This window comes from Epinephelus fuscoguttatus, linkage group LG19, assembly GCF_011397635.1.
Source record: "Epinephelus fuscoguttatus linkage group LG19, E.fuscoguttatus.final_Chr_v1".
NCBI lineage: Eukaryota > Metazoa > Chordata > Actinopteri > Perciformes > Serranidae > Epinephelus > Epinephelus fuscoguttatus.
The window spans coordinates 23,671,598-23,694,890 of NC_064770.1; the positions used below are offsets into that span (position 1 = coordinate 23,671,598).

The following is a 23,293-nucleotide window of genomic DNA, read 5'->3' on the forward strand; positions in this document are numbered from 1 at the left end:
GCCCCACCAAGGGCAGCCCCCTCACTCTGACATCTCTCCAATTTGTGCATGTATAGGTCCTGTTTGTGCATGTGTGTGTCTTTCGGACCTGTGTGTAATTGACAAGCAAGAGTGAAAACATTGAATTTCTCCTCAGGGGGATTAATAAAGGAAATAAACTTAAACTTAATTTAAAATATCGCCAACCAAATTTAACAAAGGTCAGCTTTTAAAGAGCATATTTTAAGGTAGTAAGGATCCACTGCATTGCTGAGGGAGCTGAGCTTCAACAGTTATGTTGCTGAATGTTGGTCAGTGAAATCACCTGCTGTATACAAGTGGTTAGACCAAAAAAATACCCTGCAGGCTTTCGGTGCTCTAAAGTCCACAGTTTCCCAACATGATTCCAGTCAAGCCTTCCAAATCTGGGCTTGTGCTGTGAGGTCAGTCATTCGTGGAATTGGAACAGGCCATGTATGTTTTTGTGGTGTCCCAGTTATTTAAGAGGCTTATTGTGCTCCTTTTCTCCCTGCGCAGGGTAACTTTGAGGACAATATTTGCCTCGTCCATTTAATCTGGATTTCATTTTCTACTTTGTACGGTTATTAAGCTGTATCAGTCCTCTGTTGCTCAAAGTATTTATTTTAGTGTCTTAAAATCTTTTGTTTCCTAGTGCCGGTAAAGTAGGACAAATTTAAAATACAAAACAACATAAAGAATAGTTTTGTTGAATCAAGGTGTCAGGTGTTGCCTCCGTCAGCTCTTGTTCTCCACACAAAGAGATGACACAAAATATACTTTTGCCGTCACATTTTCTCCTGTACTTCGCCCTCTGTGTCCGTCTGTGTTTCTCTTTCTTCTCTCCCAGCCGTTTTCGTCAGCACTCGCCACCCACTAGAGGCGGTAACCTAGGCAACAGTAGGAGATAGATAGACTGTAGTCTATCCTGTGTTGAATGAGCCCCTTTATTCACAAAGTTTATTCCATCTCTCCGCTCATGTGTTCAGGTTTTCTTTGTTGTGTGTGTGCCAATTAGATCACCGGGGTATTCTTTCTCCCCCCTTTTTCCAGATCTAACCTAACCTCATTTCATATCTGCGCAGGATCCATTTCATACGGCATTCACAAGCTTATCTGGAAAATCTCTTTTCTCTGTCTCGGTTTCGCCAGCGTCTGCTCTCACAATTTTGTTTGATGTTATATTCTTTCTCTGTTGTCCCCCTTATACACGCTATGCTTTGCTCTCTTTCTTTCTTTCTCTCTCTGTCTCTATTTGATGTCTCTTTTCTACTCGTACACGTGCAGACTTGAGAGAACGCTAAATCATCAGTCTGACTAGTTTGTTTTTTACTTTTGTTTCCGTGTAATAACATGTCTTTAGTGCTCAGCTGACATTGTGAATGGGAAGATAACAAGCGTCTCGCTGCCTTTCATGCTGCCTATTTATGCATGGTAATGATGCCTTTGATCTCTACAACAGTAGCTTTAGATGGGCGTTCGTCTCCCCCCACTGCTATCAGCTCAATTTTATGAGGAGGGAACCTTAATTTTTGGCACATTACAGTGTAAAAAGACAGCATTATCTGTGACACCTTTGCTGAGTTTGTGAAGCATTATGACAGGGCTGTTTGTCAATGATGTTTCCTGTATGTTTGTGTGTTTGTCGCTGTCATTTACTGCAAGTTTTCGTTCAAGTTTGTTTCTTATTAATAGAAAAGCTTGTTATCTCTCGTGAAAATCAGAGATATAGAAACAGTTTTAAACAGAGATAGAACTTGTAATACACAGGGTTTATTGTTGCAGTGCTTTTGGCCATGATCATGTGCATAATAAGAGATGGTGACTCTCTCTCATCACTCTGCATCATTACGATCTGTCCAACAGGCAGCACCAGCGAAAAGTGCCAGGACTGAATGTGTGAGCGTGGATATGTCACTCAGTGTATCAAGTGGGCAGCTGCCACCGCAGATGTTTTATTGAATTTGGCACATTGCAGCTTCACAAGGCTCAGCAGTGTTTTCTGGCATTGCAGGACTGCCGTCTTTATGAAAATGAATGTGCAGAGACTTGAAATTTGCTTTTGATTCCTGGTTCCTTTTGTAGCACTTTATTTCCACAAAAGATCCTTTACTTTTCCCTCTCCTCTTTCTCTTTCTATAACTTTCCCTAAGAACTTTGTATCATAGCAATGTGGGTACATTTACCTCCATCTTCCCAGTGGCCAGATCTCCCTGCTCAACCCCCAGCTCAAATTTTTTCCCGACCCACAGGCTGTTGCTCGTACTACAAATTTGAACTTTGGCACCACGGACACAAAGGCTGAATCCAAATGTCCACCCTCTGGACCTGCAGACTGAGCCCTTGCGGACTTCGGTCATTCGTAGCATGACATATTTACTGTCATCACGTAAAGTCTGCGAGACCAGAGACTGCAAGCTGCTGATAGACAGCCCTCAAGATTGTTTTACTCATTGCCATGGAAACATTCAACTATCGCTGAGGTCATATTCATATATGTCATATACGTCAATATTGAATAGTGCCTACTCATCTGTTCCTGCAGATAACAAGATATAGCCTTTTTGTGACGGCTACAGGCTACATGTGTTCAAAAACAGAAATGTTTGTAAATAAGGACAGGACTTTAACTCAAAAAACTTGGTATTACTTACATTAGAAACCTTTTTTTTCTCCGATCAATTTTTTTATCCTATTTCACTGCACTGCCTGAGAGGCTGCAGTAATAAAATGCAATTTCAGTCCCTCTACAGTCTAGACTTATACATATCTCTGTACTAGATATGGGTGAATATTATGTCTGGCCTTCACAATTCAAGTAGCATTTTAATAGGCCTCGCTATCAATAAGTATTCTACACACGGTAGTTGAACAAATGTCACATCTGTACGGCAATGATTTGTGGGTTATTAAATCAGTGAAGTCTGCACCCCAAGCGGACTCTTTGGAAGTCTGCAGAAAGTCCGCTTGAGGCCCCTTGTGGATTGTTTGAATTGTGGATTTGGACAGCCCTCAGCACTCCCGGACTTTGCAGAGTCTGCGAGTCTGCAAGTGCGGTGAAGTGCGGACATTTGGATTCAGCCAAAGACAATAAAAGCAGATCAAGAGACAGACCCACGCCTCTCTCTCAAATGCAGACCAAATTCCGATCAAATGGCAACACTTAGGCAGTGCCGATCAAATATGAACCAAGATTATGTTGTTGTACTGCCTATTTCTTACTTTTTAGAAACATTGTAGTGCACTGTGCACAGTATTACAAGAGTTTGTGCATGTGTGTTGCCTATCTCAAATGTTTTCAGAAACATATTTTAACTTCCTGTTTAATTGTACAAGATTGTTTGTTACCAGCTGGTGGTGTTTCCCGTGTTCAACAACTTGCATTATGTCACCCACTAGCGGGAGTATTTCCAGTGCAGCGCAGTGCATTCTGGTAGTTTTAGGTTTTCTACCTCTTGAGCAAAAGCCCTTTATCTGTTTTCTCTGGTCATGTAGCACTGATTTCCAGCAGTGAAACACTTCTTTCAGATGCATCTCTCTCTCCTCCTCCAGCAACACTTTGATCAGGAACATGCCACCTGCACTAGCAACCAAATGTTCAGCACATGACAGCCGTCACTCCACCACTCCATCTGTATGTGTGTGGTGCTTGGACGTGCATCTAAGGGCTGTGCGACCCAGGTGCCAGAACAAATGTTGGCAATGTACGTTTCTGCAAACCACAGATTTGTACATTTTGACAGCTATGTGGGTAACATGTGGTTATGCTCAGGAACAAAAGAACGTGGGTAGGAAAACATGTTTTGGCTTAAAATGGGGGGTTTGGTTGCTATAAACACGGCTGGACATGTCCTGAACTGTAGTGAAAAAACACCCGCTTTTGTTGGTCTTGAAAAATGGTCACCTTCTCACCACCCTGTTCTTCTTCTGATGAGAAACTCAGCTCATACACATAGAGCAATGTCATAAGTATGAGCTGCACAATTTTGACATATCTGTAGTTGGCAGAATTGTACAATACCAACATTTGACTCTGAAACATAGGACCAATTCCTAATGCTTCTTTGTCATCTTTTCAAGTGCTGTTCCCCATTAATAAAGTAAACAGATTTAGCTCCTTACAGTAAAGACCTTTATATTTTGTCTTTTTTACTTTTTACATCTCTGTATGTGTATATCTGTTTGCGTGTTGGTATGTGTTATGGCACAATACCCCCTGTGTTCTTTACGCTCACAGGGCTGTCATAAGTTTGTGTCTCATGCTTCACCCCTGGCTTTTTACAGTTTTTCCCATATCCCTCTCATCGCTCATCCTTTCATTCCCCTCTCTTTCCTCTGCAGCTGAGTCCCTTCAAGTTTTGTCTCATCACGACTAGTGTCCTTCGAGTATCATTGTCCCTTATCTTGTCTTCCTCTCCACGTCTTCTCTGCTGTCATCTCACACATATCCTTTGTTAACCGTCTCACTCAAACTTGCTCTCTATCGCCATGTCTGCATCCTAAACTGGAACTAAAGAAACCACATTTCAATTTCAGATTTTATAGTGTGAGGCTTTAAATCATGTAATACATCTTTGTAGTTTGCAACTCATAGTTATTTTCATTATAGGTTAATCTTCTGTTCATTTTGTCCTTTTTATAATGCTTGTTTGTCTGACCAAAACCCAAAGACATTTAGTTTACCATCACATATGACAAAGAAAAGCAGTAAATGTAATCAAACGATTAAAGCTGTAGTTGGTCACTTTTAGAAAAATGAACTTTTTTGTCACATTTCCTGAAACTGTAGCTATACTAACACAGCAATAGCTGAGACAGATAATCTGCAAAACAAAAAAAAATGTTTCTCTGCCGTGTGATGCTTCTGATGGCCTTAAAGGAAATGGCCACTTTAGAATGAAAATACAGACAGTACTTACTGACCCTCATGCCGACAAGAAGCCCAGTGTAGTTTTTTAATCCACAAAATCCGTTCGGGGTATCGGAGGATAACAGCTAGCCGGAATAACAGCTACACTTGAAGTGCATGGAACCCACATTTTGAAAAGTCAATTTTCAATTTCAAGTCAATTTTGCATGCTGCGGCTTCAGGGCACTTGGATTACGACGGACGGGCCGTTCTGACGTTTTTGAAATGGATTAGCGGAGTTTAATTACATTTTCAAAATGTGGGTTCCATGCACTTCAAGTGTAGCTGTTATTCCGACTAGCTACATTTGACATGCTTTATAATGTTGAAGGAAGCACCTATAATCAGCGCAACACTGGCCTAAATATAGTAGAGGTGTAGAGACAGAAACATCACACCTGTGTATCCTGATTCTGCTGCTGTCTTTCTTTTCTGAAGCTGTTTTGTTACATTTTAAAACCAAAAAAAGAAGAAAACATCAAGGTTCCAGGGGTATGAAGTACTAGCAATAATTGAATTTAAATATGACTTTTCTTAGGGTAGTTACAACGTGCTTAGGTAAACACAGCATGCAATAAAAATAGCATGAATAGTAAACAAAAAATGAAATAAATAAAAAATATTAATAAAACACAATAATATAGTATAAGAGCTGAAAAAATAAGAATAAAAAGAATACACTATTTAGCCAACAAACTGAAAACTAATCAAAAACTATTTTTATAATTGATTTAAATTATCGTGTTTTGCTGAAACTGCCACCATATGCTGAAAGAAGTACAAAAGAATAAAAAAAATCAATGGCATTTGTTACTGTGGAGCACCAAAAACAACCAATCAGAACCAAGGAGTCTCTAAAGCAGGTGTCAAACATGTCATTCACTGCTTGTGTCTACGGTCAAACTGTCAAACGCTGATCAAATATGAATCAAGATTCTGTTACTGTGTTGCCTTTTTCTCGTCTCATGTTTTCAGAGACATACTTTAGTGTACTGTTTAGCTGTAAAATGAAAAGGTTTGGGACCCAGCTTCCATTTTGGAAACATTTAACTGAAGTACCAAGTGCCGCCCACTGGCTAGACCAACCTTCTCATTTCACATCTAAACAGTACACTAAAATAGCTATGTTTCTGAAAACACTTAAGTTGAAAAATAGGCAATGCAGTAACACAGTCTTGATTCATAATTGATCAGAGCTGCCTGGTTTGGCAGTTTGATTGCCGTTTACAAGCAACGATTGACATGATTGACAGCTGCTCTGATTGGTTGTGTTCATTTATGTGGTTTAAAGGAAATGGCCACTTTAGAATGAAAATACAGATAGTGCTTACTGACCCTTATGCCGAAAAGAAGTCCAGTGTAGTTTTTTAATCCACAAAATTCGTTCTGGGTATCGGAGGATAACAGCTAGCCGGAATAACAGCTACACTTGAAGTGCATGGAACCCACATTTTGAAAATGTAATTAAACTCCGCTAATCCATTTCAAAAACGTCAGAACGGCTCGTCCGTCGTAATCCAAGTGCCCTGAAGCCGCAGCATGCAAAATTGACTTGAAAAGATGTAATTTACTAGCTGATGGCTAGTGGTGGTGCTAGTTATCAAGTCTTGCGTGAGTTGCCATGTAAACTCAGCACTCCTGCAGGGCAGGCTAACTAATTTACTCCACTTTTATAGCATCATTTCTCACCGTGGTCAGTTAGCCTGCCCTCCAGTGGCCATTTCCTTTAAACCACATAAATGAACACAACCAATCAGAGCAGCTGTCAATCATGTCAATCGTTGCTTGTAAATGGCAATCAAACTGCCAAACCAGGCAGCTCTGATCAATTATGAATCAAGACTGTGTTACTGCATTGCCTTTTTTTCCAACTTAAGTGTTTTCAGAAACATAGCTATTTTAGTGTACTGTTTAGATGTGAAATGAGAAGGTTGGTCTAGCCAGTGGGCGGCGCTTGGTACTTCAGTTAAATGTTTCCAAAATGGAAGCTGGGTCCCAAACTTTTTCATTTTACAGCTAAACAGTACACTAAAGTATGTCTCTGAAAACATGAGATGAGAAAAAGGCAACACAGTAACAGAATCTTGATTCATATTTGATCAGCGCTGCCTCGTTTGACAGTTTGACCGTAGACACAAGCAGTGAATGACATGTTTGACACCGGCTTTAGAGACTCCTTGGTTCTGATTGGTTGTTTTTGGTGCTCCACAGTAACAAATGCCATTGGAGGCAGTAGGAAGGGGAGGGACATGATTTTTTTTATTCTTTTGTACTTCTTTCAGCATATGGTGGCAGTTTCAGCAAAACACAATAATTTAAATCAATTATAAAAATAGTTTTTGATTAGTTTTCAGTTTGTTGGCTAAATAGTGTATTCTTTTTATTCTTATTTTTTCAGCTCTTACACTATATTATTGTGTTTTATTAATATTTTTTATTTATTTCATTTTTTGTTTACTATTCATGCTATTTTTATTGCATGCTGTGTTTACCTAAGCACGTTGTAACTACCCTAAGAAAAGTCATATTTAAATTCAATTATTGCTAGTACTTCATACCCCTGGAACCTTGATGTTTTCTTCTTTTTTTTGGTTTTAAAATGTAACAAAACAGCATCAGAAAAGAAAGACAACAGCAGAATCAGGATACACAGGTGTGATGTTTCTGTCTCTACACCTCTACTATATTTAGGCCAGTGTTGCGCTGATTATAGGTGCTTCCCTCAACATTATAAAGCATGTCAAATGTAAACCCTGCTGCATCAGCTCTGCCTGTGGAAAATCCCTTCACATTGCTTTATGGTAGAGACCCTCACTCTCTGTCTGTCTGTCCATCAGTCAATCAGCCTCTGTCTCGCAGTCCCCTGTAAGATGAGAAGCCTTTCTGTGCTGCTAGCCATTCAGCTGTCACCAGGAGCTATCATAACAAATCCACTAGTCCCTTCAGAGGCCTCTGATTGACAATTTGTCAGAAGGGTTTGGTTGTTTGTTGAGTCCACAGAGAGCATTTAGAGGAGAATTAGGTTTAGCTTTTGATGATCTCCCCCGTCTTTGACTTTTCCTTTTGTTTCTTTGATGTTGTCCCGGTCTTTCTCTTGATCTGCTCTATGACTATTTTGATCAGTCTACATTTGTGTGTACCAGTGATGTGTATGCATAAAGCATATTAGCAGCAAAGGTCTGAAGGATTCAGTTCAGCGTCACAAACACTATGTCCCATACACAAGTTGTGTAGCACGGTGTAAATAGTGTCTCCAGCCTCTGTGTTCACTCATCACCACCATGCTGGGAGCAGGGTATTCTGTCAGATTAGCCCAAGGTGCACGCAGTGACCCAGGCCTAAACCTCCTTCAAGGCCCACCCTGGGGCCCCTCCAGGTAAATTGGACCCCCAGCCCCGGATTCCCTGGTGGTCCTTCTTTGTCCTCTGTCATCTGCCCGTCACATCCCTCCTCCCTTCCCAACTTATCTCTGGTTGGTGTGAGAGGAAGAGAAAAAAGTGTCAGGTGTAAAGCTTTTCGATCTAAAGCGCTAGGAGAGACAGCAAAAGAGATATAGACAAGATATAGATGCAGACTCAAGCTAAGGATGTGTGCCTGAGCAGTTAAGCAATTTAATCCAGATATCTTCATTTTCTTTTTTTTAATTCAACATACCAGCAGCATCTCACTGGTAAAGAATTCCCTTTCACTGTTTATTCATAGGCTGCATGGTGTAGTCTTGATTTGAAACTTGTGTTGTAGATTTACCGAAAGTACTCAAAGCACTCAACAGTGAGCCCTCGATACCGAAAGAACTCCCACAAACATCCTGCAAGCATAAGACGACTGTACTTGTGATGTGAGGAGCAGGGTATGAGTGTTGCTCATGCTAAGAGCCTGTCAGTTCTCTGTAGCTGCTGTCATAGTGTCGCAACAGTTTGCTCATAATTACGCGGGAATAGAAAGGCTGATCCCCACATGTTTACTTTAGACTTAAAGGGATACTTTGGTGATTGAAAATCAGCTTTGTATCATAACAACATGGGTGGTATGTGTAAATGAACCGTGGTTAAACTTCGCTCCATCTTAGCAGCACCCAGATCTCCCTACTCATCTCCCAGCTTGGATGAAATGTGTCTCTCATCCAGCCGATTTTGCTTGCTCTAGGGCTTCTGCCTAAACTACAGATTGGACTTCCACATTTCCGTATGTCTAGTATGCTTTAAGAGAAAGAGCTGCCTTCCCCCTTCCTCTCTGAAACTCAGACCAAACTCTGATCAAACTGTAAAACTAAGCAGTGCTGATCAAATATAAACCAAGATTCTCTTACTGTATTGCCTATTTCTCACCTAAAATGTCTCCAGAAACCTATTTTAGTGTACAGTGTAGCTGTAAAATGAGAATTTCTGATCAGGGTGACATACTTTTTCCTGTTCTTGGAAAAACGGAGGCTGAAAAATCTGGGATTAAATTGTAAAACTAAGCAGGCCGAATCAAAAATGAACCTAGATTGTGTTACTGTGTTGTGTATTCCTTGCCTCAAATGTTTTCAGAAACATTTTTCAGTCAGGAACACTTTGGTCAAAGAAAACTTTATTTCCATTTGCAGTATTTGGCATTATGGCTCTGTTCTGGGGCCTCTCTGCCTTTTCTCAGCCTATGCAGAAAGCCTCTTCCACACGCATACATGGAAACCCTAAGGTGGAGAGAGCACACTTCTCTGCCCTTCCATTCGCCTATGTGGAAAGACTTAAGGCAGAGAGAGCACACCACTCTGCCCTTCCACATGCAAACGAGTAAAGCTTGAGGCAGAGAGAGCAAACCTCCCTGCCCTTCCATGTGCTTACATGGAAAGCCTAAGGCAGGGGAGCAGCAGCAAAGACCCCCTGGGAGCAGAACAGAGCTGCATCAATGACAAACAGAACCAATTTCAAAAGTATTTGTGTCTCAGTTTTATCTAAAGACCATCTTCCATGCAGTGAAATACTTCTTTAAAACTTGGTTGTAGTGTAAAGGGTTAGAATTAATGTTTGTTAATGGTAACGTTTCAACAGTTGGATTAGACAATGGATTAGAAAAAAATAAATGTCAGTAATGGCGAACTGCCATTAGGATAGCAAAACAAGTTTGTGTGCATGTTTGTTGCAACCATATAGAGAGTGAACATCATTTCATAGCCAGGAGGTCAGCCCAGCACACACACGCAGTCCTAACACAGCAGCGAACTTTCTGTCCATTGTGGTGCTGTAATGGTGTGGAACAGAGTGATGAGTGGACTGTTAGCTCCGCTGGTGGATCAGCTCTCCATGCTTCATTACCTGTGTGTGTATGTCTGTGTATGTGTGTGCAGTACCTTGTTGTTTTTGGTTCACTCGCATGCTTTCAGCCCCGGCAGCGGAGGGTGAAGTTGCCTCCGTCACTGGATTAGGGCCACCTAAGGTAATCGCTTATGGATGCTTCCTTTTTTTCTGACTAATATCAGAAATTAACTTTGTGGAAGAAAAGATATTTGGATTTATTTGTGCTTTGAGCCCTCCGAGCCTCTCTGATGGATTCAACGCTTTTTGCTCTGAGCGTGATGGGTGGTTGGGCTTATTAATATTGGTTAGTCATAGCTATTAGGATGAGTTAGTCATAACTTTTTTGTTCATGTCTGCTTGGTGCAAATTGGTTCAGGGAATGGACAAAACAGGAGAGGCCCATTTTAATATGACTCATCATCCGTAAATGAGTTGAAACTGGAATTGATAATGCTTTAATAACAGTGACTTTCAATCGAGAGAGTGCGGATGGGATTGCATGTGTGTGTCATCTTTTGTCTGTGCCTCCATTCTTTGGTTTAATCTCTGACCCACAGTCACCCACTGTCTCTAATGGAGAGCCGCTTTTCTTACAGAGCTTCTGTGTCCTGCTTACGCCTGTGTCCTCTATCTTCACTCCTCTCCCTCCTCTCCTGTCCTCTCTGTTTGGCATCCAGCCGCCGATGATGACGCAGGGAGAGCAGAGGAGAAAAGGAGGGAGAGCAAAGAGAGTCTGACATCGGCTTATAGCACTGATTATAGAGTAGAACATATTGGTAAATAAATGAAATAGATGGCAGGGTATTAAAAGAAGAGTGCTTTGCTTTTGGAGAGATATTTAATGTTGTTTGAAAAAGAAATGACACCACCTTCGATTGAGATAGATAGCAAAAAGGTAAAAGTTGCAAAAAACAGCTGCAGATATGTTTTGCTTAGCTACTGTGCATAGCCCTGGAAATGATTAATGGCACTGCCTCACACTGCGTGGCCTGTGTGTTGCCACAGAATAGCTAAAGCAAGAAAAAGTTTGCCTGTGTTGCTGCTAAAGACACATTGTTCTCAGCTCACCTTGGACTAATGGTGCCTCCTGTGTAAATACGTTTACACTTACGAGACACCAAAAGTCATGCTGCACATGTTTTCTGTGTCTCTATGCTTAAGCACTGGGGCCAGAACAGTATGAGGACTTGTTAGAGCTAGACACAAAGTCCTCACTTGATGCCTGACCCTCTGACCTAAGAGGAAAGCGTGTGGGTGGGGCTGGAGATCAGTAAGGAGTGAGAAAGACACTGCATGGTACAGAACAGTGTCTGGCACACAATGGGAATGTATGGGACCATGTTGGGAATGTTTGGGGCCATTTGCTGGTAGAGAACATACAAAAGACACGCCATTTGGTCAGAACAGAAGTCTGTATTGACGGGAGTGATGTTTTCGCTTCCGTGAATCACTGTAGATGTGTGAGCAACAGGGAGACAATCTGTCAACAGGCATCAGAACTGGTGCGTGTGTGTGCTTCCTGCTCAGACTCACCACCAACTATTCAGGATGCTCACAGTACCCAGTTGTCATAGTGATGGGGGGGAAGCGAGAGGAGCCCGCTCATTGCGCCACCTGATTGTGAGCGTGTGTGTGTGTGCGAGAGAAAGGGAGAGGGAGAGAGAAAGGGCTGGAAAGCAGAGACAGAGGGTTGCGCAGGAGCGATGGAGAGACAGGCTTTTTGCTGTGATCAGTGTTTTCATCAGTAGTCTCGTTCTTCGGCCGCTGTGTCGTGGGGATTGCAGACATTTTGCCGCTCGTGCTCCCTCACTCTCTCTCAGGCACAAACTTGGATTCTCTGACTGCTCGCACACACACACTCAAAGCTGAGTGCTCACACTCACACACACACACAGCGGTCGCTGTGCTAGTATGGGAAGATGCTGCTGCTGCGGTGTGACATGTGTGTCAGGTGTGTATGAGATGGGGATCCACGTGTGCTGATTCCCATGCACTCTTTGACACACTTTGAGTCGATGCCTGCTGGTGCCTCTGACAGGCTGAGGGACACACAGCACGCCTGGCCAGGGGCCCCCCGTGCCATGGTAAATACCTCTGCTAACAAATGTAGCCTTTAGTTAGCCTCCTGGAGCTAACCTGTATGGTCTCATACAGGCAGGAGTAGACAAGTAGTATACAACACTGTGTTTGTTACTGAAGCATGTGTTTTGTTGCAAGATGCTTCCTAGTTTGAGTGAGTGTGTGTGTTGGCTGTGTTTGCTAGTTTGTGATTCTGACTTGTAGCTTCTTTCCAGCATGAGGAGAGGAAGATATGTGCATTTGCAGTGCTTCAAAGGGAGGGAAGCGTTTGTTTTGGATTTGTGTTTAGAGAGTATGGCGTGTTACCTGAATGCAGACCTTTCCTCCTTGATTAAGGTGGGGTGTGTGAGTGCTCCTCTTCCCCTGCAGTCTGTCTGTGCATGTGTTTTGGAGAGTGTGTGTGCGTGTTTTGATGCTGCTCTCTGGCTCTGCCTCCCCTCTTCTCCTCCTGTTGGCTGTGTTCCCTCAGGCAGTGACTCTGCGTAAGCAAGAAGTGAGTGTGTGTGTGTGTGTGTGTGTGTGTGTGATCTGCATTATCCCACTGTTTTACACCGACAGCGAGCAAAGCGTCACAGTAACCTCAGGATGCAATTAGCAGGAGAGACACAAAGTCAAACAGAGACAGACTGTGACAAAAAGATCATCAGTGAAAAGTACAAGATGAAGTGTGTCACGAACTGGCTGCTGTTTTGTCTCGTTACAGCATTGCCGTGTTACTGTTCTTGTCCCCGTTACATTATGCTGCTGGGATGATAGAGACAGATAGTTGAGAAAGAATGTGCAGAGAAGTGCTGAGTTGTGAGGTGACAGTTTTGTTTGTCTCCATTTTCAGGTAATATGACAGTCTCCTCACCGCCACCTCTCACGCTGGTTCTCTGTGTTTGTGTCGTCTGCGCGATCTCTCTGACACAGGTTGTCTCTCTCTTCCTCTCTGTCTCTGTCTTTCCCTCCCTGTCAGCGTATGAGCAGAGTGAAGCAGCAGCAATTTGTGCTCCCTCCTCAAGGCACTTGGTAATCACTCTGCTCCCAGCTGCTCCAGGTCTTCTTTTTTTTTTCTTCTCCCCTTGAAGAGAAAAAAAGTTACCTCTCTTATATTTCATAGAAAATGGTGGGTTTAAAATTTGGAGATGGTGGTATGAACTCAATAGTGGCAAAAACCCGGACGCATTATGCGTCTTCTTTGCATCTTTGTCTGCACTTGCTCTTGGTGGTGTGAACAAGCAGTTTCCCTAATTGATTACTGTCCTTGTTAATGATGAATAATTGATTAGGTATTAAAAGCTTATAGAATACAAAATGCTTTAAATTATTTACATCGGTTGTTGGATTAGAAAAACAAAACAAAAAAGTCAAATTAATAAAACCTAAGTAAATGCTTTATTCATAGATTTAAATGTTCTTAAATGTCAAAAAGTCTGGGGCATTGGTAGCGTAGTGGATAGTGCCGGCCCCCCATGTACAGAGGCGATGCCTTGCTGCAGTGGTCGCAGGTTCGACTCCAGCTTGCAACCCTTTGCTGCATGTCAACCCCACTCTCTCTCTCTCTCTCACCCCATTTCAATCTGTCCTGTCCATTAAAGGCAAAAAGCCCCAAAAAAATAATCTTAAAAAAAAAGTAGGGCTGCAACTAGTGATTACTCACGTTATCGAGGAATCTGCTGATTGTTTTGGTCTTTTTAATAGTGAGAAATGCCCATCGCAATGTGTGTAAGCCCAAGGTAATGTCTTGAAATTTCTTTTTCGTTTTATTTATCAATCTGAAAAACATTTAGTCTGCTATCATAGAAGCAGTGATGCAGGCGCAGTACCAGACTATCATGGTGAAGAGGGAGCTGAGCCGGAAGGCAAAGCTTTCGATTTACTGGTCCATCTACGTCCCAACCCTTACCTATGGTCATGAGCTCTGGATAGTGACCGAAAGAATGGGATTGTGGATACAAGCGGCCGAAATGAGTTTCCTCTGTGGGGTGGCTGGGAGATAGGGTAGGGTAGGTTAGATAGAGAGGGTAAGGAACTCGGACATCCGCAGGGAGCTCGGAGTAGAGCCGCTGCTCCTTCGCACCGAAAGGTGTCAGTTGAGGTGGTTTGGACATCTGACCAGGATGCCTCCTGGGTGCCTCCAGTTGGAGGTGTTTTTGGCACGTCCCACTGGTAGGAGACCCCGGGGCAGACCCAGAACACACTGGAGGGATAACATATCTCATCTGGCCTGGGAACAGGGCTTAGCGAAAGGTCAATTCCTACATTAAGTAGAACAATGAAACAGGCTGCTCTGTCTACTGACAACAATCTAACTGGATTGACTAATAGGATATCTTGTTAAGTGTTTGTAACTCCTTGTTAACACTGAATAATAAACTCACCAATCATCAATTAATCATGAAGATTCAATAATTCATTCATTATCTGGGATGGGGTACACTCAGGCTATCACAGGGCTGACACATAGAGACAGACAACCATTCACGCTCAAATTCATACCTACGGGCAATTTTGAGTCACCAGTTAACCTGCATGTCTTTGGACTGTGGGAGGAAACCGGAGTACTCGAAGAATGCCCACAGCAGCACGGGGGGAACATGCAAACTCCGCACAGAAGGGCCCGAGCTCGCTGGTGGATTTGAAACCTTCTTGCTGTGAGGCGACAGTGCTAACCACTGCACCAATGTGCCACCCTAATCATGAACATTCCTATTACAAACTGTCGCGAATATAGTTGATTTGAAAATCGTTCAGTGTTTGTCTCGTGATTAAACCAAGACAAAAACTTGTTATCGACCCAGCTTGCTCACGTGATGGAGCAGCAGAGCCGACCAGACACATCCCCAGCTGCCTGCCTCCCTTCATCTTGACATCCTTTCCCTCCCTGGTCGTGTTTATTTCTGTTGGTGTGGTGTTCCTGTACTGCAGTGTGAGAGTGCCACCTCTTGCTACTTGCCTGTCGGGAGCCCCTTTGAGACACCTTTGTTTATTTCTGACTACACAGCAGCAATGCAGTGAACCAGCTAACAAATGAAACTGTTACTGTACCAAAAAAATATGGTGGTGAATAATACTGCTGCCAATCCCCGCTGTGCTATTAGACACACTAATGCACTCAAATAAAGGAATAAATGCACAGTGCCGGCAGGTGCACACAGATACACACCAGTCATTGTTTGTTCTGCACAGACACTTTTTAGAAATACACAAAGCAGACAGTGGATGCTGGCTACCTTCACATAAACTATTATCTCATTGCCCTTGTCCCGCAGCACTTTCACACATTAACAAGACTACAGTGGTTTTATTGTGTACTTATGCTAATGTGTTAATCAAGTGTGCAATCAATAATTCATCACCTGCAGAGTGTTCAGCAGTCGAAACAATTGTCAGCCGGAGGCAGCCTGTCTCCCCTTTGATGTCTGTATTCCTTGTTGTTCATTATCTGAGAGGAGGAGAGTACCTGGCTGAACCTTCTTCTCTCTGCATGTTCAGGCCTGCAGATATCAATATTTGATGACGTTCGCTTCATACCATAGCAGCCAGATGTCCAGACAACGTGCACTCAGGACTAGGACACGTCCACTGCACTTTCTCTGAGGTTTATACAAACCTGTTATGTTATCTGACCCGATTAAGAATCCACGTGATATGCCATGTTAGAAAGAGTGTGTTCGGAGAGGTTTGTCAGCCCGTCTTCATGTGATCGTTTGTGAGGTAAAAGAATAACAGATGCTTTCAGATCTTGTTTGGCTTGCCTGAAGCTACCATAGTAGTTATATCTATTTTTTCCACACAAAGGAGACCAGTTATGCTTATTTTCAGGTTCATACTTGTACTTTGGGTTTCTACTAGGACATGTTTACATGCTTTGATATTTGAAAAGACATTTTATTTTCCTCATAATGTCTATGCTGGAACACTTGTATTCACCCTCTGTCTAAAACACTCTCTAGCGCCTGTCTCTATAAGACCACCTTCGAAAAAAGCCCAGTCTGCTCTGATTGGTCAGTGTTTCCGGGTCTTCAGTATCTGCACTCTTGGCTGCCAACTCGGCATCTCTTACCAGTGAAAGCGGTTTCAGTTAATTTTGCTTTAAATAGCCCGACATCCATTAACCGGCAAGTAATTGATTAAATTTTTAAGACAGAATATACAACATGACGTGAAATGCAAAAAGCCTTACCTTTTAGTATTAGCGCAGCATTTCATAGCGCTATGAATTTAGAGGTGGTGAAAGTATAATGCTTTGTGGTGCAAATTACTCCCATTTTATTTTCTGTTGGCTTTGAAGACAGATAGCTGGTAGCCGCACTATCATGCGAAAACATAGTACCCACTACCTAGCCTCTCATCCCCACTGGGTAGCTATCCTTGGTCACTCTACACCGCTCACCGCTTGGCTGGGTAGTTAGAAGGAGCTAGGTAGCAGCAGCACCACTCATATGGCGATTACTGCCGGTAACGCCGTCTCACCACCAGGAAACTGTGGAAACATGGCAGCCCCTCCCCCTAGGTCCCCCTACTGAGAAAGTGGCTTCATTTTGAGCCACAAAACCCCTTTAGCATTCCTAAAACTGTTAGCACTAGCTGTGCTGACACTGCTAACGGTGCTAACACTAGCCCCTTTTACACTGCCAGATTTTCGGCAAATGTTGGGCCATTTTGCCGGCAAGCTGCGAGTGTTTAGACACACAGGGCTGGATTGGCGAGTTGACGCGATTGGCGGAACCTTTTTGGTTTAAAAAGAACGAGGTGCCCTTCCGCCACGGGAGGGGCTGTTGATGACTTGTGGGAGGAGCTGTTGATGACGCCGCACGTGCGACCCACCGGCGGTGGATAAACAGGAAACAGGTGATAGCAGAAATTAGCAAGCAGAGGGAAACGCAAACCTGAAAGACACTGTAAAGGTGAGCAACTGGGGAGACAAGGAATTGTGCGCACTCCTTGTCCTCGCAAACGTTAACTGTCAAATGAAGGGAACGGTGACAGACAGGCCGATTTTTGAGAGAATCCCGAAAGACTGACCAGCCGCAGCTTCCCTCCCACGTCACTGTTTACGTCACATGCTGAGCTACACATTGTGTTACTTACTCACGCTCCCCATTGCCCCGAAAAAGGCACATTCTGTATTTATAACAAAAGTAGGCAGGCAGCATTTTGCTGCACTCCCTGACTCTGTTTTTATACTGCCAATGCTGAAAAAAGACTGATTGGGCTTTCCTGCAAATTTGCACAATTCGTATTTAAAAAGGGCTACTGATAACACAGTTAAAAATGCTAAAGGGGGTTTGCGGCTCAAAACTGAGTCGCTTATTCACTGTGGCAACCTGGGGGGAGACTGGAGGGTGGGCACAATGTATCCAGAGCAATGATGTTGGGTCTGGACAGCGTTAACAGTAATCACAGAATGAGCAGCACCGCTAATTTCCACCAGACCCGGTTGGTACACAGCACAATAAACTGAAGACTAGCAAAATTAACCTATAGACCGACATTCTTAACCAATCAGCAGTTAACCGGTTAACGATTAACTGTTGACGTTCTTACTTCTAAACCATAATCCTTACAACTGGGCATGTTTCAGCAGAACTACGATCCAAAATCAGAGAGAAATGAACAGAATCAGCAGCCAAGACTCGACATTTTCCTGATGTTAGCATGTAGCTACATGTAGCAGTGTAGGCTAAGTAATGTAAACACGTGTCTGGAGTCACACGGTCTGAGGTGTGAGGGTTTTGCTCACAGGGATTACTTTTACATTTGTTTACCTTATTATTTGAAACTTTGGCCACGTTCAATATGAACATCTGATGTTGTAACAGAAAGGACTTGACAGAAAATAAGGAAGAGCATTAGAACCTCTTTCAAAAGAAGACCACCTGCTTATTTATATTTTTACCACCTTTTTTCTCTCCCTCTGTGTCCCGCTCTCTGTGCGTGTCCCTCTAACAGTCAGGTCTCTCCTCTTGTTTTTACAGGAAGAATGCAAGCAGATCATGGCACGCCAGAAATCTAACAGCCAGTCGGACTCACACGATGATGAGGTTTCTCCCCCACCGCCCAACCCTGTTGTCAAGGCCCGGCGCCGCAGGGGAGGGGTCAGCGCAGAGGTCTACACTGAAGAGGACGCTGTCAGCTACGTACGCAAGGTCAGCATCAGAAGATGGATGCGATACGCAAACATCTACGCACAGACACGTACTGACACACACAGTTAGTGTATACCCAACGTGTTTACACAAACTCCTCAACATGCTCTCACACAGATACATGCAATCAGTGCGTACATATGAAATAGCAGATTACTGCTTATGTATTTGCACAATTACTGAACAATTCCTAACATAAGAAATGCATGAGTGACAGGGGGCTTATCCAAAGCCCTCCCCAGGATGAGAAATTCAAAACACAGTCAAAAACATCAAGCAGACATCGAGGTTAATTGTTGTTTATTTGTCAGACACAAAGCTGCTGTTCTGTTGACGCCCACTTAAGAGCACGAATGCAAACACATTCATCGAAACGTCGTGACAGTGGCAGATCAGCCATGTAAATTTATAACAGCAGTTAATGAACAGACTTGGACACTTCAGCGAATATATTTCCAGCAAAATACACAGTTTGTAACTCAGATGCTGGGCTGATGTTCAGCACAGATGCGTTGATAGACTCTCTAGACTAGGTTTTTGCAGATAGTTGACAGCTTCATCATGAAATTTAAAGATGTGCTGAACAGAGAAACTGTTTTTAATCATGTCAGTTGTATTTGCTTTGCTCTAAATGAGCTAAAAACCACAACCACATTGACTCGAACATGTCAGGGTATCTTCATTACATTTAAGCCACCAAGCAGTACGGTTAAGATCAGTTCGGTGTGCTTTTTTCCGTTTGTGTGAAAAGGTTTGGACAGTACTAATGGAACCGTTCCCATTTTAGAGACACCAGATTACCTAGAAAAATCAGGTTACGTAGGAAATAATCTGTAGAAACTGATTTATTCATTCATCATTTATTGATATAACTGATTTACTTCTCGAGGCTACATTGTTCCAGTTTAGGCCTTTGAATTAAATTATTCTGATTAGGAGGATGCATTTCTCATAGTAATCAGATATCTTGCTTCCTCCTGGAGTGCTTTCCTTATCTTAATTCTTTGTCATGCACATGCGCACATTTAAAGAGCTGATAGGAACCCTGGTTACATGCATACATACCCTACACACACAAGGCTCCTCATACACTGTGATTGCTGATTAAGAAATAGGCTTACTGTAGAAAGCTGTGCGTGTAAATACACTGTGTGACTTCGTGTTTTCTCATTCTGGACAGCAAGGCAGCTTTTAGAGTTATCTTGCATCTTGCCAACTGTCATGTGTCCACCCACAATTTAACGGAGCTATTGGAAAGTGTGCTTCTTAGCCAGAAACTTTAACTCACCTTTACACATGCAGACACGCACACACTCTTGTGAACTGTACATACATACACACCTTAGCCATTGTATCATTGCCTTGCTTGTTCATTTGTAATTAACTTGACACGCCATTAATTGCTGGGTAATGACAAAAGTGCATGAACCCCCGTCACCACGCTGTAATCGCATGGCCACTGGAGCATGCAGTATGTGTGTGTGTGTGTGTGTGTGTGTGTGTGTGTGTCAGGTGTGTGCACTCACCCAACATGCATTTGTGTTTGTGGCTCTGAGGTCTTTACCAAACGCTGCAGTTATGTATTGTGGTAACAAGCCTGCTTCCATCTCCAGCCTCATTTTCTTCAGTGTCCTTCACTATCTCACGGACAGTCACTCACACACACACACACACACACACACACACACACACACACACACACCAACTTTCACGTATCATGACTCACACAGCCACGTCAGCCGCATGTGAAAAAAGAAATGAATTCTTACTGAACACAACAGACCATCAGAGAAAAGTGAATTAAAATTGAATTAGGAGATGAAAGCACATTATTGCTTCGGTATGAGAGAGCATTTCATCGATGTACACTGACGTAGCACACACACACACACACACACACACACACACACACACACACTCTATGTGCCAACATCTTCCTACATCATCAATTCCATTAATGACTCCACTGTGAAAATCTGCAGCTGCTAAACAGAACACAATCAATTAGCTAACCCTGCTCATCTGATTAAAAAGAGCTTTGCTGTAAAGCGCCGTGAGTCTTAACAAATTGTGAGGCCTGGCGGCCTGGAGATCACATTAACAGAATGAATTGCACGCCTGGCATCAGATTGATGGGAACCAGTGTAGACACCGTCTTGAGAAGGCGGGAACAAAATGGGCATCCAGTCAGATATTTCCTCCGACTTAAAGGCCTGTGGCATCAAATGAGAGACTCTGGGACTTCTTTGGGATTTGGCATGTATCATAGCTAACATCAGACCTTATGTAATGCTGTTTAAGAAACATAGCATGGATATTGCAGATGGAAGCAAATACTAAACTTGCCACTTGCCTAACTTCACTTTTTACTTTAATATTTAGGCCTAACTATTGAGTACACATGTAATATAGCAACAGAATTTGATTGGCTGCTTGGAGGCGTTGCTGGTAAATTATTAGAAATCCATCTTTTCCCATGAGGCTTTATCTTAACTTTCTTTCCACTTTGCTAAGTCCCGCCCCCCAGTGATAATTTTGACAGCTATTTTAGATTTAGAATTATGCGGGATTTATACTTCTGTGTCGAATCGGTGCCGTAGGCTCTGCATTGACGTGGAGCCATAGCCTGACACGCACCTCCCCAGAAATGTAACTACACGTCCTGGCGGCGCAGCCCTCCTATCTATTATTGTAAGCTGAAACCATTTCCCTCAGTGGAAACAAAGCTTTTATTTACTTAAATTTCACAGATAAGAAACAATAAATTGTGAAGACAGTAAAGCCTCCACTAAAATAGCATTTTAAGTCGTGTGTGCAATTTATCCTACAGGGATTTATCCTAGTTTATGAGCAGAGGAAATCTCCGCTCGTTGTTAGGGTAATTTATACAATGAAAAATGTCATAGGCTTGTGCTAATAACGTTAGCATGTTATATTTGTTTGGAAAACGTGTTTAGTATAAGACAGTTGTTTTGTTGGTGAATCTTGTGAGTTGTAATGGAGCCGAATTTTGTAACGTTACCTTTGTTAAATGTTGCTGTTGTCCCTGGCTTCATATAAGTAGAAATAAAGTCAGCTAGCCTCTAGGCAAATTTATACAATGTAAAATGCCATAGGCTTGTGCTAAAAACATTAGCATGCTAAATTTGCGGGGAAAATGTGTCCAGATAAAGGCCAGAGTTATAGTGAAGCTGATTTGTGTACTTGTGTTTGAAATTGACTCTATTAAGCCATATTTAATGTGTGTTTAATGTGTGTTTTGAATCAACTGAAGTTTACAGCACTTCACAGAAACCTCTGCTGCCAACTAGTGTTTGGGAGGAGTAACTGCAGAGTGACACAGACACACCACCGTACAAGTATAAATGTTCACAACGGCGTAGGCTCTGCCGCACAACTATAAATCTCCCTTTAGTCTTGGGACAAAAATGTTCATTAGTTTTAGTCATTATGTTTTCTATATGTTTTTTTTTTTATCTTTAAACTAATTCAGTGAGGCTAATTCTTGTATCAGAAATTAGAGTCAAGGTGACAGGTTGTATAAAAATTTCATTTTGACAAATTTTTCTGTAAATACAAACTTGCATTTCTTCTTGACATGTTCAAGATTCACGAGCACACACTTACTGATCATCATTTGTTAAGCTCAACATCTCTCAATTTATGCTCTCAAAAGCTTTGACACCACAGATAACTAATCTGAGACAACTAGGCATAATGTCCAATGCGGTGTCCATTATCACTTTTTAATGGCTGATGTGGAGGTGTGAGTCTTCGCCTCCGCATACTAGGGGGTGGTTTAGTGAAGGATCACTTGGCTAGAACAGAAACATCAGTCTGACACGTTGCTTTAAAAAGGACAGTGATTCAAAAGCTGGTAACAAGCCGAATGCCCTGACATGTAATGACCTCCTGGGTGACAGCACAGGAGCTGGATCTTGTGGAGGATGACCGGCCTCTTTCCCTCGCTGTCCACGGAGTAACCAGGCTGGAGGACAGCAGATAGATAAACTTTTGGTACTTTTTACTTCCCATTTGATGTGGTTGTGTGCGTTTTTGTGTGTGCGTTACGCACACTGCTGCATGGTCGTCTTCATGTGGAGACATCTGTTGCCTTAACGTAATTACAGCCTACCCCCTCCTCTCCCTCACCACCAGAGACAAAACACATGCGTACACATACACCACATACACACTCCTCTCTCTCTTTTTTTTAAGTTACTCCGCAGTGAGAATGGTTTTGTTTCGTCCTCTCGCTCTTTCTTACTTTTTTCTTTCTCACCCTATGTTAAAAGAAACTTAAAATACAGACTTCTGTGGCTTTGTTGTGGCTGCAGACTTTGCCATTCCCTTTCCACACACACACACACACACCACAGTCTGGGACATGAAAATGCATGTCTTATGAATGAGTTCAGGCCTCTTGTGAATTTTTAAAGGCTGTGTGACATTTTGAGTGTAATCCCTGAACAGATGGGCTTTCCCAAAAATACTTAGACACACGTGTGGGATGTCCCTTTCAGAGTTTGCCAAAATGCTGCTCTTTAATTACTCAATTTAGTCTGCGTTTGAAGTCAGGCCTATTATTTGTTTGTGTTGGACTGTCTCATGTGTCCACCTGCACAGTGTGGTTGCGGTATACGTTACTGTAATGGATATTACTGCTTTGTCCACACAGGTGATCCCAAAGGACTACAAGACCATGACCGCTTTAGCCAAGGCCATCTCCAAGAATGTGCTCTTCGCTCACCTGGACGATAATGAGAGAAGGTACAGAATGTTTGTGACCCCGCTGTGTTCTTTAGCAGGTCTGCACAATATCCAGTTGCATGCCAGTAATCCAAATGTGTGTGTGGAATATGAGTGTGTGTTTGTAAGATGATAAAATCATGAAC

The 23,293-nt window shown here is 42.6% G+C and overlaps 1 protein-coding gene across 2 annotated transcripts in view; it reads left to right on the forward strand.

Moving 5' to 3' along the window:
• prkar1b (protein kinase, cAMP-dependent, regulatory, type I, beta) overlaps positions 1-23,293 on the forward strand; it is a 115,996-nt gene that overhangs the window by 8,973 nt on the left and 83,730 nt on the right. Inside the window, exons 1-3 of one of the 2 annotated variants that reach the window (XM_049561680.1) lie at positions 11,859-12,269; positions 18,228-18,398; positions 23,077-23,168. In XM_049561680.1, coding sequence (XP_049417637.1) covers positions 12,174-12,269; positions 18,228-18,398; positions 23,077-23,168 — 359 coding nt within the window. In that variant the 5' untranslated portion in view covers positions 11,859-12,173. Of the gene's footprint in view, positions 1-11,858; positions 12,270-18,227; positions 18,399-23,076; positions 23,169-23,293 lie in introns of those variants that run through there. The other variant, XM_049561679.1, reaches the window with a different exon arrangement.